Raw genomic sequence first — 14,715 nt, 5'->3', positions numbered from 1 at the left:
GAAAATTTGGTAAGCAAAAGTTAATATATTTTTTCAAAATTTATTATGTTTTCTTAATATGTATAAAAAAACACAAACATACATGAACATATGAAGTATAATATATATTCCCAAAACCTATAAAATATACTAATATTTGAAAAGAAGTGTGTTCTGACGAAGTGGAGATGAAGAAACTAATATGCTTTGCGTAATCTCTCGGACTTTATTCTAAAGTCACCAAAGCTACTATAAGCTTATGTACCTCGCTACTTCTTCACAGAGAGCAAAGCAGCCGTAGATAGAGACTATGAAGAGAGCAGAGATCGACACAACGGCACCGTTTAGAACCGTCAAAGAAGCTGTCGCTTTGTTCGGTAAGAGAGTCTTAGCTAGTCAAGTCTATTCAAACCATCTCAAAGTGGTAAGTCCCATTCACTCTCTATATTTGTTTGCGTTTCCTTTTCTATTCATCTGACTTGGAGATTATGGGAAGAAACAGATGGAGGATCCAGCAAAGATTGAAATAGAGCTTGAAGAGGCAAAACACAATCTCAAAAGAGCAAAAGAAGAAAGCATGCAAGTGATGAACTCTTTGTCTTCTCTCAAGGAAGAGCTTGACAGGACAAGACAAGAGCTTCAGAAGATAAAAGTAGATCCTGAGGGGGCTATCGATGATACTGTTTTCAAAACCAAGTTCGAAGTGTTGGTTCCACATGTTGATGATGAACCACCAATTAGTACTAGTCCAAGGTTGCGATCGATGAGTGAGAAGAGGTACGTGAACCCTACGACGGGTAATAATAATAATGGTCCAGTGGTGGGGATGTTTCTTGGAAGACACCCTTCCATGAGAAAGAAGGAGAAGAAGAAGAAGAAGAGGAAGAAGAGTTTGATCCCATTGATTATTAGAGGAATCTTCTCAAAGAAAAAGGTTTTGCAATGAAACAGCTTGGTTTATAAATTTTTCTTCTCTTTTCTCGTGAGTTTTCTTTTGGTTTGTTTTAATAATGTCATATGTACGACCTTCGTAACTGATTCTTGAACATATTTTATTGAACATATTTTATTGTACAATTTTTTCCAATAGCCATTTTTTTTGTCACCAAAATAGTTCTAAAAAATAATCAAATAGTTTTTTTTTTGAAATTTTTTTATTTTTACTTTTTATTTTTTATTTTTTACTATTTGAAACTCTATTCTCAAAACCCTAAAGCTTAACTCTAAACCCTAACTTTTTAATATATACGTGTATATTTTACAATTTAATAAAACTTATTTTGATAATTTTTCTATTTGAAAGCTATTTTGTAAAAATAAACTAAAAAGGCTCTCTTAAATTTTTTATTTTTTTTTATTTTTTTTACTTATACTTCAAAAAAATAAAAACTTTTGGATGGCACGTATAATGTGTAATGATAAAAATGTACTGATAAAAATGTTTTGTTGTGTAATGATTAGAGAAAATACATGGAGAGAAAAGATACTGATAAAAATGTTTTGTTGTGTAATGATTAGAGAAAAGACATGGAGAGAACATACAAGAATAAGAAGGCTTTAGAGGAAAATATTTTAAAACTTTTAAAATAAAGTACTGATAAAAATGTTTTGTTGTGTAATGATTAGAGAAAAGACATGGAGAGAACATACAAGAATAAGAAGGCTTTTGGTGATATGATTGTCAGCTTACAACACATTATAATTTAAGATTTTGTGACGGTAAAATATCAGCACATGTCTGGATCATATTTAAAGTAAATCTGGAACATAGTCACATAGAGCATTGTTCTTCATCATCGATCGTCACGAGAATGGCTAGTCTTTTGCGAGAAAGGGAATTGCGTCTGATTGTGCATTTGGCTTCAGTTCAGATATTGATTCTTCTACATAGTCATGATGAATTGTTCGTAGTGTTCTTTTATTTGCAAATGCGGTCTCTCATGACGAGAAAAGAGATTGTTCTTGTTTCTTGTTTTCTTCCTTCCAATGCAGTTGATAAGCGTTTTACAAAGAGAATCATCAAGGAAAGCCATTACTGATTCTTTTTTTTTTTTTGGCAACGGCCATTGCTGATTCTTGCTAATGCTTCCAAGGTCTTTTTGTATCAGCATTCAGCAGTGAGGCCCAATAAAGAATGATAGTTTTGGGCTGCTATATGACGATGATTTCGTTTGCAACGTCAGGGAGCAAAATAAACAATGTAAGCAGCTTCTGACAACGAGGAAAGTTCCAATGGCTGCCTCTTAGCGTGCAAACTCTTTGCTATTTATGGGTTAATTAAGAACTTATCTGAGTAATATTACTCCTGTAACTACCATATTTAAAATCACATAATACCCACCCAAACAGTTATATCATTTTAAATCAAAAACAGCTTTCTCTAGAATAATAAGTAAAGAACTTGGGAGGACAAAAAATTTACTGAGTACGCATGTGGTAGCAATTATATCACTCTCTGCCACTTCCACACTGTTTGATGCCCACACAGTGTGAACAAAGCTATTGAAAATTAATGTTGTAAGAAAATACATTTCCGCGTCAAAATGCCATGAATAATTTACTCGTTAGCTTCTTTATTAATTAATGTATAAGACCATCTCCAAGCTACCTCTATTTCTATTTCTATTTCTATATTTTCCTTTAAAATAGAGAAACTCTATTATGGAGTTGAAAATGCTCCAATGTATACCTCTATAATAAAGTTCTTCTATTTCTAGAAAAAAATATAGAGATATGCTATTTCACCTCTAAATATGGAGGCAAAAAGTAATTTTTTTCTATATTTTAGAAAAAATTACAGAGGTGTATATCGGAGATGCTCATCGTAGTCTTTTGGCCCACTCTACTAATGAATTCTTATTAGCTTAACCATGAATTCAACGATAATAATTAGCTTGGACTCGTAATTACTCATAATAGTCAATAATAGTAAGATGGGGTTTATGTTAAGATCTTAAATGATGATTAACTTAATCTCCCTACAATATTACAAAGTCAGAAAAAGCATTATTTCTGAAGTTAATATAACAAATTCAAGATTCTACAACCTTATAAATAACCACGAAGCAAGGTAATATAGCCCTCGGGTTATAAACCACCAGCTCCTCCATATTTGAATAAGCTCCAGCATTGACCGCCACCGAGTCAAACACACCGCCGGTAGAAGAAACTCCAACCGTCGAGTTATCTTCCACGGGAGACTTCTTCTCCGCCGCCGTAGAATCGACACGTTTAACACTCCCAGCGATCACACGACACACAAGCATCACTCTCCTCGCATCATCGCTACACCTCAGCAAATCATCAGCTCTTCCACTACTCGCCGTCGTCCTCACGGCTGCGTTGGCTTCTCCGGCGCCGGATTTTCCTTGGAAACCGTGGCGAATCACGTTGCACACGCCGCAGTTAGTGAGATTAGAGCAGAGGGAAGACGAGCCACGAGATCCGAGAGAGCAAGTGAGAGTGGTGCAGTAGAAACGGAGAAGCTCGTTACCGTCTGCAGCGCAACGAGCGTCTTTTCTTGTAGTTTGAAGTGCACGCGCCTTCACTGCGTCTCGGCAATCTTCGAACCGTTGGATTGTACGTTGAGTGTTGTGTACTTTTAGTATCCGTTCGATCTTACAGATTGGACTGTCCTTTTTAAGCCAGCTTGACTTGAATATGATCTCCACTATGTTTCGACCCGAATCTTCCGGACCTAACTCCGACACTGTAATTAAAGGACAACGTTTAAATCAGGGAACATGATAAAAGTCGAGGCAAAACACAAAAACTGAATTTTAAATTCGGTTCGTCAGGGGACACTGAATTTAGTTAAGAAATGTTACAGCTGTTCATGTTTATAGTACCAATGGTCCCATCGCATACCGAAGTGTTTCCGAGCAAAATGAAAGTAGAATTTTGCTTATTTATTTTTTGTTCCAAAATAATAGATTTTTAAAAATTTTAAGTTATTTTTAGTAGTTAATGTTGAAAAATTGTATACTTTTAAAAAACATTAATTGAAAATATTTGAATTGGTTGAATACTATTGGTTGATATTTATTGGAAAATGTATAGTAAAATAAATAATAAATTCAATTGTAAAAAATTAATTGTTTTCTTAATATGCGTGAATACTTTAGAAAATCTTTTTTTTTGGACAGAGGGAGTATAATATACTGTTCTCCATTAATATTCCTCTTATATTTTGTATTTTTTTCTTTGAGATGCGTTAAATAAATTTATATTCTAATTACAAACTAAACATAATGCCAAATCTTCCTAATTTATTTGATAGATATTATCACCGACATTAGCAATGAGATCTCTTGATCTTGATTCCATTACTGAAAAAACTAAGCTAGCTATAACATGAAAGCATATCCCTTATATATTAATTGAGGATCATTTAAAAAATTATAACTTTAAGTTTATACTAATTAAAAAGAGATCATGCTTAGATGTCACTTAATTAGGATGAAAATTTAGTTTACGTGGCAGCTTAAAAATCAATCGAAAAAATGTTGGTCTAAATCCAATTAATAGGAAATATTATATCACCCCAAAATATGAGAAGCGTTTATTTTTTTCTTAAATAAAAGCTACATAATTACCTAATATGATTAACATATATATAACAATTAATGACTATGAATAATAAAGATTCGATAACAATTTTTGCATTCTTCTTCATTTTTGTTTAATTTTTATATTATTAAAAAAAATAAACAATCACATTGACCAAATAATTAAAAAAATAGATTTTTTCTTATATGTTATATTTTGATTTTTTTTAAATGACTACAATTACAAAAATGAGGAAATCTTATATGTTATATTTAAAAATTTTAAAACGACTTTAAATTACAAAAATGAGAAAACCTTATATGTTATATTTTTCTTATATGTTACATTTTTTCTTATATGTTATATTTTGAATTTTTTAAAACGATTTTAAATTACAAAAATGTAATTTTTCCTTAAGCATAAAACTAAAAACATTAAAATGACATGTATCAATTCGATGGTTAATCTTAACTCTTTCAAAACCATATGGAAGATAAATGTCAAAATAATTCAACTGTGAAAATAGTACTGCTTACTTTTTTCAAGAATGTGTTCGGTGGAAAAAAATAAAGTTTTTGTGTCATAATTTGTTTAATGTACAATCCGATCAATCCATAATATATTAATTATAGTTTAGTTCCACAATTTTTAATAAAAATTGATCTGGTACATCAGAAATAAATTATAGAATAACAACAAAAAATATTGTATATTTATAAATAAAATGATCAAATATATAAAAAAAATTATCGATAATATATACAAATAAATTTACCCTGCTCATTTTTATCCTAGTTAGTGAATTATTGCTTAGCATTATGGTAAACCCTATGATGAATCCATGTCACCAAAACATGTGTTAGTACTACTGTACTAGGGTTAACTTTAGAAATGCCACTAGATGAATAAAACAATCTTTAATACCAGGGTTAACTTTAGAAACGTGACTACATATGTACATCCCAAAATCAATATTGAGCGTGATAACGTCCAACAAATTAAAGAAAAAAAGTTAAACATTACCTGCGTGACGAACCGCTTGATGAAGCTCTAAGCTTTCAAGCTTCGGGAAAACTTCTCCACACTGGGAACAAGCACGAACCCTAGGCGAAATTGGATACCTAAAATTCAAAAAAATCAATAAATGAAACACCAAAAATATAACGACAGCTAATTTATTGGCGGAATTTAATTTTGTATACTTGCTAGGGTCAACGATCATGTGACACTCGTAACATCCGGAGAGTTTACGGAACTGCATGGCTCTAAATGACGTCGTTGCGGATGACGTAGTTGAGCCATATCTAAGAGACCGAGACGATGAAGAAGAACCGTGTTGACCAGGTTTCCGAGTCAGAAGACGAGTCTCCGAGTCAGGAGTAGCCGAGTTAGCTACGTCTGGAGAGTGGTCTGCTCTGTGAACCACACGAGTGTTGCCGTGAGCCACGTCTCGAAACCTGCAGATGGAGCTGCACGACGAGCCGAGCTTGGAAGGTGATAATAAGTGAGTGGTTGTGGATGGACCGGGTTGAGAGTTCTTGGAAGGGTCGTGGATTCTTGACCCTTCGATTTGCTTGCAAGTCAAGAGATTCTTGATTTGGTCCCATGAAGACGGTTGCTTCTGAGGTGCTACTGCTTTCTGCTTTTGCGGTTTGTGTGGTTTCTGCGTTTGGTTGGTGTGATTGATCTCGCGTTTCTTGCGTTTGTTTGGCGGTGGAGTGTGTTTTGGAGACTCTGCGTTTTCCGGCAAGAAAGTTAGTAAGGCCATTGAAACTGAAAGAGAAGCTCTTGAGAGAACGTGAGAGTTTCTTTTTGGTTCTTTAATTATAAGGCTTTTTTGTTGGTGTTGAAATCGAAGATGGATCCAAGATGGGGTAATAAGGAGGGAAAGATTAAAGTGGTGGCCTCTATGTTTCTTTAATTCTTTATTTACTGTTTTACTTTATTACCTTTCAGTATTCTTGTCATTCGATTTGTTTTCTTAATCATAATTAGCTTTTTACTGGAAAATAGCGTACTAATATTCAAATATTTTGTTTTGTCAGTAAAAAATATTGTAATTAATGTTGGCATCTGTTTGCTGCTCTGTTAGTTGTGGTACAGTTAACACTATATTTTCCTTAAAGAAAACAGTATTTAATATGAATTATAAGTTCTAAAGTGCTTATGATAAGAAATTAGTTAGAAGAAAATGACATTAATTCTTTCTGGACTAGTTTGGTTAGCTTATATGTGCTTTAACAATTAGAGCATCTCCAACCCCACTCAATTTTTGCTCTAAAATAGAATTTAGTGTAAAAATGCTCCAATGATACTATATTTATTATTCTATAATAGAGTAAAAAATAGATTTATTCTAAATATAGAGTAATTTGATTTTGTTTTTGCTTATCACTCTATCTTTTACTCTAAAATAGACTACCATTGGAACAAACTTAAAATTTTATTATAGAAATATTTTATTTTAGAGTAAAAAATAGAGTAAGCCATTGAAAATTGATCATGGCTACTTCACATCTAAGGCTGCAACTGGATTGTAAATATTTGGAATGGAATGATGTGGAATGGCCTATTCCATTAATTCCATAAAAAAATTTACCATTTGACATGAATGGAATGAAATACTCATTTCATCAATTCCAAAAATAAATAGAGAAAATACAAAGAGAATCATTCCATAACAAATTTGATCATGAAAGAATGGAATGAATTCCATTCCATTTGTTGCTGTATTCCATTCCTACCATTCCATTTATTTTAAATTCCACGAATTCCATATATGTTTACCATTATACTTTGACCTTCTTAAGAGCTGACTTGGTCAGTGTCAATGAAGCTTCCATCGGTCGAAATGCAAGCTGAATATGCGACCCAAACATGTTTGGTATTATTATTACTCTCTCCGTTTCATATTAAGTGTCGTTTTAGATAATTTTTTTCGTTACAAAATAAGTGTCGTTTTAGATTTTCAATGCAAATTTTATTAATTTTATGCAATTTTTTTTCAATTGGTTGAAATATGGTTAGGTGTATAGGTAATAGTGTTTTTTATAGGAAATGTACAAAATTAATTGTTTTCTTAATCCGTGTGCCGAAACCTAAAACGACACTTATAATGAAACATATGGAGTATTTTACTTAAGTATCTTAATGAAATCTAATTATTAATAGACGCTAGTACATACTAACATAAATGTAAAATCACTTTCTTACACAAATGTAAATTCACGTTTAATAGCAGTTTGTTGAAATAAATTAATTTGGAAATTATTCTATGTTAAACTTTTCACTTTCTTTTTGTTTGTAAAAATTGGGGATTCCCATGCATAGGGCCAGAAAAATGATGTTAATAACAATAATAATCATGGTAAAATAATGGTCAACCCATTGTTTTAACCGATCAAGATTACACGTAAACAACAGACAAGGTTTTTGGAAACATCGTATTTGGAACTGTGATTACGTATTCCTAATGTTCTATTTGTCTCGAATGAAATTTCCAATGTCTTTAATTTCTTACATAACATGTAAAATTTTGCTAAATTTATTTTACTTGTATAGAGTTTTGTGTACGATTTCATATGTTAAATAAGTATTTTATGATTGTATAGTGTTGTCCTTCATCTTAAAAAGAAATTGATTTTCAGGATAGATGGGCTACAACTAATCACATTATAGTAAATATTCGTGGAGTTAACAGTACTTGAAGTTAGTGTAAGAAGTATGGGACATTATTTAATAATATGATAAATGGAGTACAAATTTACAGTTCCAAGCAAAGAATCATTTATAGCATAATCAGTTGTGAGGATTGAGAAGTCACAGCATAATGTAACGCAGCTTGCTTTTTAGGTTGTAGTCTTGCTTAGATTTAAATTTGAGTGATTTGTATTAATCATTCGTTAAAAACTAAAATAAATTAATCATAAGATTATGGGTTTACCGGATGTGAAAATCTTCTAAGACCTTTACATTCGCCGCAATACTTGGATTTATCACGCAGTCGCTTTGGCTTTCTCTCACATGTCGTGTTCCACCTCATTCACTCTTTTGTTTCCACTCTTAATTAATAACCTTATAAAATATCATTATAAAGTTAATAATGTTGCAGTTTTATGTTTTATCTAAGCAAAGAGCAAAAGGAGCGCGAGGTGGTGCGAATGTGTTTGTTTGTTTATCAGTTTGAATTTCAAAACGAGAAGTAAAGTAATCGTTACGTACACATAACATTTAAATAAGTGTTACTCCGGTGACTATGGAATTTATCCGACTGACAGAAAATTTACTCCTACTCTGCATGTTAAAGAATCTGTTATAAGCATGTGGCTGGTTAGAGTTGGTCTTTGGTTGATAAAATTTCCCTTTTATAACTTCAAAATTGATACAGATTTTATATTAGTAGTATACTATTACCCATCTTGTATTGCAGCAAAGAGAGTACCCTGCCAATTCCCAGTTAGTGTAATTTCAAGTGCTTATGCATTAAATATAAACCCACGAACGTCAGAAGATTTATAAAACACCGACAGAGAGAGATTGAACTTCTGATCTATGGATCTTTCTATTTTTCTCAGTTTTTCCTTTTCAATTTGCCTAACATTGTTTAAATCTATATGAAAATATTAAATTTGGAACTCTAACTCAAATATAATTGGAAATGAATAAAATGGTCCAGTTGCTTTGTATATTAATGTTAGTTTTTATTTACATTTTCGATATAAAATTTTAACATGTTTTCGAGATTATAATTTTTATTGATTAATCTTGAATAAAATTACATTTTGGGATTTGTAATTTTTTGAACTATTTTATTTGGATTAATAAATTACTTAGCAACCATGTTAAATTTTCGTTTATCATAAGTTCCTAATTAAAATCATTTGATAGTGGGTAATTCATTAAAATCTATTATTCTCTCTGTTTCAGAAAAAATGTATGTTTTAGATTTTTACACTTATTAAGAAAACATATCAGATTTTAGTTACTAATGCATTATTTTGCGTTATCAACTATTTCCCACAACTTTTACCAATAAAATCTTTATAAATACCATAGTACTTTTTGAATTTTAAAATTTGTAATTAATTTATGCATTGAAAATGTAAAATATATTTTTTTGAGACAATTTTTTTTCTAAAATATACTCATTCCGTATCACTTTAAGTGGTGTTTAGAGAAAAAAATTTGTTTCAAAATAATTGATGTTCTCTTTATTCTAGGTAGAATTTAATATCATTTGAACTTTATGACCAATTACAAAATACTGAGTTTTTTTCTTATTGGTTGAATTAGTTTTATTTAATAAAATTTTTATGTAACCAAGATAAATTATATAGAATTTTGTGTTTTCTTAATCTATGTGCAGAAACATTAAAAACCACTTAAAGCGAGTAAATGTTTTTGAAACCGAAGGAGCATATGTTAATGTACATGTGATTTGGGATTTTAAAGGTACTAGCAAAACGGTTCAAATAAAAGGAAGAAAATTGAGACAATTGTGTCCCCATTTCGTGTAATCATAAAGCTAGTAGTTATTTATAAGCAACCAAATCAAGCCCCGCATCTGATCTCTCGCGTACCGTTTGTAATTGAATTACATCTCCCACCAAAGAAACATTAAAGATCCTTCCTACCTTAGAGCATCAGCATCGGGGTCCCTTAAGGCAGGGCCCTTAAGAAATTTGGGTCGAAAATAAATCCAAAAGAAAAGAAAATGAGTGGAACGGGCCTAAAATAAGGGATGATGGGCTCGTCCCGTGAGGCTACGTGTCGGGTCGGGATTGGGAGATGAAATCGTCGCGTTTGTCTGTGTCTTCGCGTCAATCTCATTCTGAAACACAAATGCGAAATACGAAATGAAGAAGGCGATAAGCTGATCTCCTCAGATCGATCTCTCTTTCACCTGAGTTTCTGTCGGCGTGTCTCCTCAATCGAAAGCCCAACTCACCACCACGAGAGATCGCAGCTTCCGTCAATATGCCTTCAACTGTCGGGAGTACACTTGAACGTCGAACGAGCGTTCGGAATAGACAAGTCCATCAACATTTAAAAAATGATTTGATTGAAAATATATGGACTAAATTTGGAAATCCTTGAAATGATATATAATTTGTATTTTCTTTCAATAGTGTCATTTTCTTATGTTTTCTATTTTTTTTTATGATGTTTGTATTTTCTTTCAAAAATGTAATTTTCTTATGTTTTCAATTTTAATATTACATTTTTATTTTTAATGTTTTATTTAAAAATTATATATGTCATTATTTATTAATTAAAATAATAAATTAAATTAACTAAGGGACAACATAAGTCTCACCAATAATCAACTAATTTAACCAAATCCCTTACTCTAGTCCCTAAGCAAAAAATAATAATAAAGATTAGTTAAGGGCCCTAAAATAAGTCCCACCTATAAAGATGCTCTTATATTTTAGAAAAATCTAATTAAAAAACTTATAACAACTGCAATGTATTTCTGTTTGCACACACACTCTGTAATCAAATATCTTGTTGAAACTAGATGTGAGTATTGGAATTGACTACCTAAAGTTCTATTATTATTTGTTGTGTTGCTTTCTTTAGCTCAGAGAGAATCAAAGAAACTAGTGAAATAGAAGATGTTCACACTAAGTTATAAAACAAGCTTCATATCAATTAATGCAATTGATTGAGTAGATAAGATATACAACAACTTCTATTCAAAAATGGTCCCTTAACTTTTAATACTGGATTCATCTATCATTCGTTTACATCCGTCTTCGATTACTGGTCTCTCGATAACAACTCTTTATTGTTTTTGGACTTTCGTTTACATGTATGCAATATCTATAGAAATTTTGTAAATCTAAATGTGATATCCCATGCAACTTGTAACCGTGTGGTCCTATGATTAGCATTTCATTCTTTTGGTGGAGTTTTTTATCTTCTGTTTTCGTTCTTTTTGTTGGCGCAAAGAGTGTTACAATACTGACTAAATTAAATTTCTTTGAATTTTAAAATAACGATTTCCCATGCAGGTATCTGACATGAACTTTGCCCCAGTATTATTATGTAAATGATTTGAGTTTACGCCCATAACAATCTTGATTCTAATAATGCTAACCATCTCATACCTCAAAAGCTACTTTATTTTGTTCATTAGCCCCATACAGCTGAAATATGAAACTGGCACGAACCATATTTTATTCATTTACATTTGGTTAATGATGATGCAAAAGTTGGACTTAATGTACCATGTGTGTTTCCTCAATAGTTTCTCTCTATCACGAGTCAGCCTTTTTTCATTTCGTCGTGGGTGGCTTTGTTTTCTTCTGTTACCGTAAGAGTTAGATCATCAAGTTGTGGTGTCGTTGTCTCTTTCTTTTCCTGTTGATAAACAGTAAAGACATGCACACAGAAAGTGAGTGTGTAGAGGTGAAGAAATCAAACTAAGTTACCTTAGACTGAGGTTTGGTGTTGATTGTTCTCTAATATACTGTAAGATCTCAAAGAATCTTGCATGTCCATAGTCGAATGCTTTTTGGAGATATATCATTGCCATATCTCCAGCTCTAGTCTTTATCTCCATCAGGTTGCGGTATATCATTTTCATGCTTAGAGACATATGGCTTGAAGAAAGCATTGTAAACGTAGGTAGTTCCCTGAAAACCCGAGAGTAAGGCCACTGGGAATCAGAAATATAAAAGATAATAATAATTATTTGTCTCTATTTAATCTAAAGAACGCTTTTAGTTACTTTGGTTTTTAGGAACCAGAGGTAAACGAAGAACGCCAACTTTGCTTCGCTATACAACGGTAACCTTCATTCAAAAAAAAAGATTAGTTGTTATTTCTTGAAGGTTGTTGTGGTTTCTTTTTGTGTAATAAGTTGATGTGGCAACAATGTAAAAAATTCTAAAAAAATGGTATAAATCTTAACATTTTACCAACAAACAAAAAAAAAGATATGGTAAAGAAAGAAGAAGTATTTTAGTGCAACTCTTGCCTAAGACCATGATTAACCCGGAGTTCTTAACTTCCGATAAGAACCCCATCCTAAAAACTCCGGGTTAATCATGCTCTAACACTACAAGGGAAAAAAACCTCGCAATTCCCTAGAAAATCGCTATTCTATCTCATGTATGTACCAATAAAATCTATTAACAGCTTACCAGGAAACAAGGGCATCACCAACTCTTTCCAAGATTGTCAAAGCAGCAACCAGAATCCTGCAAGATGATTTAAGATTTATATAGAACAACAAACCTCAACGTACTAGTATGATCAAGAAAAGAGCTCAGATGAGTCTATCTCATGTATACACATACCAATACTGGCACCAGAACTGGAGCTAATGAATCTCAGGCTTGTTTCGTTCGACCGTTTTGAAGCACCCGTAAGCAGGATATGCATATCCAAACACCATTCTGCCAACAATAGAAATATTCATGTAAGTCAGTTTGGAAAAGTGTGTTTAGGAAGAAACACAAAAACAAAGATTATAGGGTTATGAAGTATAGCAGCGTACGTACATAAGGGGTCTTGTCAGAAACGATCCAATCATCGTGATATCACCTGATAAACATAAGACACACGAAACTGACTTTAACCACCTGATAAACATAAGACACACGAAACTGGCTTTAACCACAATTCATATTGTAAACGAAGCGGATGGTTTCAAATGATGAAAATAGTTTGATGCACGAAATGTTTTTAAGGCTATACGTATTATATAAGTTGATAATATTAAAATATAAACACATTCATTCAACAAAAACAAGTTGTTAAATGTTGCAGAAACCACGAATAAGAAGAACAAATTTAAACGATTGATTGACTAATAACTTATGAGAAAATATGAGAAAACGATTAGAACCGAAGCACTATAGAGGGTAAATACCGTAGAGAATGATGTCGACGGTTATGTTATGGACGGTGAAAGCGAGAGGGGAGAGACTGAAAATGACAAAACAAAAAGCAAACGGTATATAGATTGCGACTTGCGAATCCTTTTTTCGAAATATTTTATTCTTTACTTGGAAGTTGGCACTTGAAACAGAGCCAGTTATTACAAAAGTGGCCTGAACCAGATGTGCATAACGATATAGGCCGTTAGATCAGTATTTGACGGTTACGATCATCTTCTACTTTTTTGAACGGGTGTATAACACCGGATTAGTTATTCTTCTCAAGGCACGGTTTACGTTCTTGCAATTATCAAACCGGATAAGGCGATATACAATTATAACGTGGGTTAAAGCCACGTGGACAAATATTAGCAGCAGATTCTAGGAGTTGATTACACTAAGAAACAATTTTTGACTTTCTATTACACCTAGAAACACTTCTTACATGTGACATAATTTATTGTGGACCAGCGACAGATTGTGGACAATTTTGCCCTTAATGGAAACGACACTTGTGGATAGGTGACTTGTGGACGAGTGATGCGTGGTTGGGTGATTTGTGCACGAGTGATGTGTGGAGGAGTGATGAGTAATGTGTGGACATGTAATGTTAATGTGTTTATAGTAGATAACATAGACAAACTCTCTGTTTTGATTCCATAAAACTATACAACAATACGTGGACATAGATTTATGTTACTAAAATTATACCATAAAAAGTGGACATGAACTCTGTTATCTCCAAAACAAGCACTTGGCTTCTTCAGCCCAATTGATAAATTATCTGCAATTAAACTTTAATCAAGATGAGAAAGAGATGATATTGTGAGTATGAGCAGAGAGAAAATCGAAGAAGCGTTTACCTTCTGTCGGAGAGTAATAGATCTTGCATGTCAGAGATTTACGATCTAAGAAATTTGCGCTTTGTCATGATGTGGATGGATGTAAATTTGATTAGAGTTGAATTTAGATCCTGAGATGATGAATGGAATCGAATGAATATTGTCCATGTCCACAACTAGTTTATAATTCTGTTTAGATGTCCACGTCCCCAACTAATTTATAATTCTGTTATCTTTGGGGTCCACGTCCACATTTAGTTTTGTTTACACATTAATATATATATATATATATATATATAATATATATATATGTGAAAATGAATCTTAAAAGATAGAGAATTTTATATATAGTTTATTATGAAAATTATTATTTTTTAATATATTTTTGAACTTGAGATAAAAGTAAATAAAAACATAAAGTACAATAAGAAAAATAATAAAATGAAATAAGAAGAGGA

At 32.1% G+C, this 14,715-nt stretch overlaps 2 protein-coding genes and 1 pseudogene across 3 annotated transcripts; 1 reads left to right on the top strand and 2 right to left on the bottom strand.

The window, feature by feature from the left end:
• Positions 1–120: 120 nt before the first annotated feature.
• Positions 121–2,362, top strand: LOC106390975 (WEB family protein At1g75720-like). 2 transcript variants are annotated; one of them, XM_048747707.1, is made up of 2 exons: positions 121–403; positions 476–2,362. In XM_048747707.1, exons 1-2 carry the CDS (start codon positions 290–292, stop codon positions 923–925), a joined length of 564 nt encoding a protein of 187 aa, XP_048603664.1. In that variant the 5' UTR covers positions 121–289; the 3' UTR covers positions 926–2,362. The 2 variants fall into 2 exon arrangements, with proteins under 2 accessions (XP_048603664.1, XP_022551170.2); XM_022695449.2 differs by having other exon boundaries at positions 144–403; positions 482–2,023.
• Positions 2,363–2,854: 492 nt separating this feature from the next.
• LOC106390972 lies at positions 2,855–6,652 on the bottom strand. Its single transcript, XM_013831534.3, has 3 exons — positions 5,730–6,652; positions 5,551–5,648; positions 2,855–3,688 (listed from the first exon to the last, which is right to left on the bottom strand). Exons 1-3 carry the CDS (start codon positions 6,293–6,295, stop codon positions 3,012–3,014), a joined length of 1,341 nt encoding a protein of 446 aa, XP_013686988.2. The 5' UTR covers positions 6,296–6,652; the 3' UTR covers positions 2,855–3,011.
• A 4,984-nt stretch (positions 6,653–11,636) lies between these two features.
• LOC106390976 lies at positions 11,637–14,533 on the bottom strand (annotated as a pseudogene).
• Between the last annotated feature and the right edge of the window lie 182 nt (positions 14,534–14,715).

Source organism: Brassica napus, chromosome C2, assembly GCF_020379485.1.
Source record: "Brassica napus cultivar Da-Ae chromosome C2, Da-Ae, whole genome shotgun sequence".
In the NCBI taxonomy this organism is placed as follows: Eukaryota; Viridiplantae; Streptophyta; class Magnoliopsida; order Brassicales; family Brassicaceae; genus Brassica; species Brassica napus.
Note: the sequence above shows the minus strand (reverse complement) of the source record. Positions and strands in the feature narration are given on the sequence as shown.

Coding starts and splice junctions, on each gene's coding strand:
- LOC106390975 (XM_048747707.1), top strand. CDS start 290: ATGAAGAGAGCAGAGATCGACACAACGGCACCGTTTAGAACCGTCAAA. Junction 404..475: donor ATTCAAACCATCTCAAAGTG/GTAAGTCCCATT, acceptor GATTATGGGAAG/AAACAGATGGAGGATCCAGC.
- LOC106390972 (XM_013831534.3), bottom strand. CDS start 6,295: ATGGCCTTACTAACTTTCTTGCCGGAAAACGCAGAGTCTCCAAAACAC. Junction 5,649..5,729: donor ATGATCGTTGACCCTAGCAA/GTATACAAAATT, acceptor TTTGAATTTTAG/GTATCCAATTTCGCCTAGGG. Junction 3,689..5,550: donor TCAAGCGGTTCGTCACGCAG/GTAATGTTTAAC, acceptor CTTTAATTACAG/TGTCGGAGTTAGGTCCGGAA.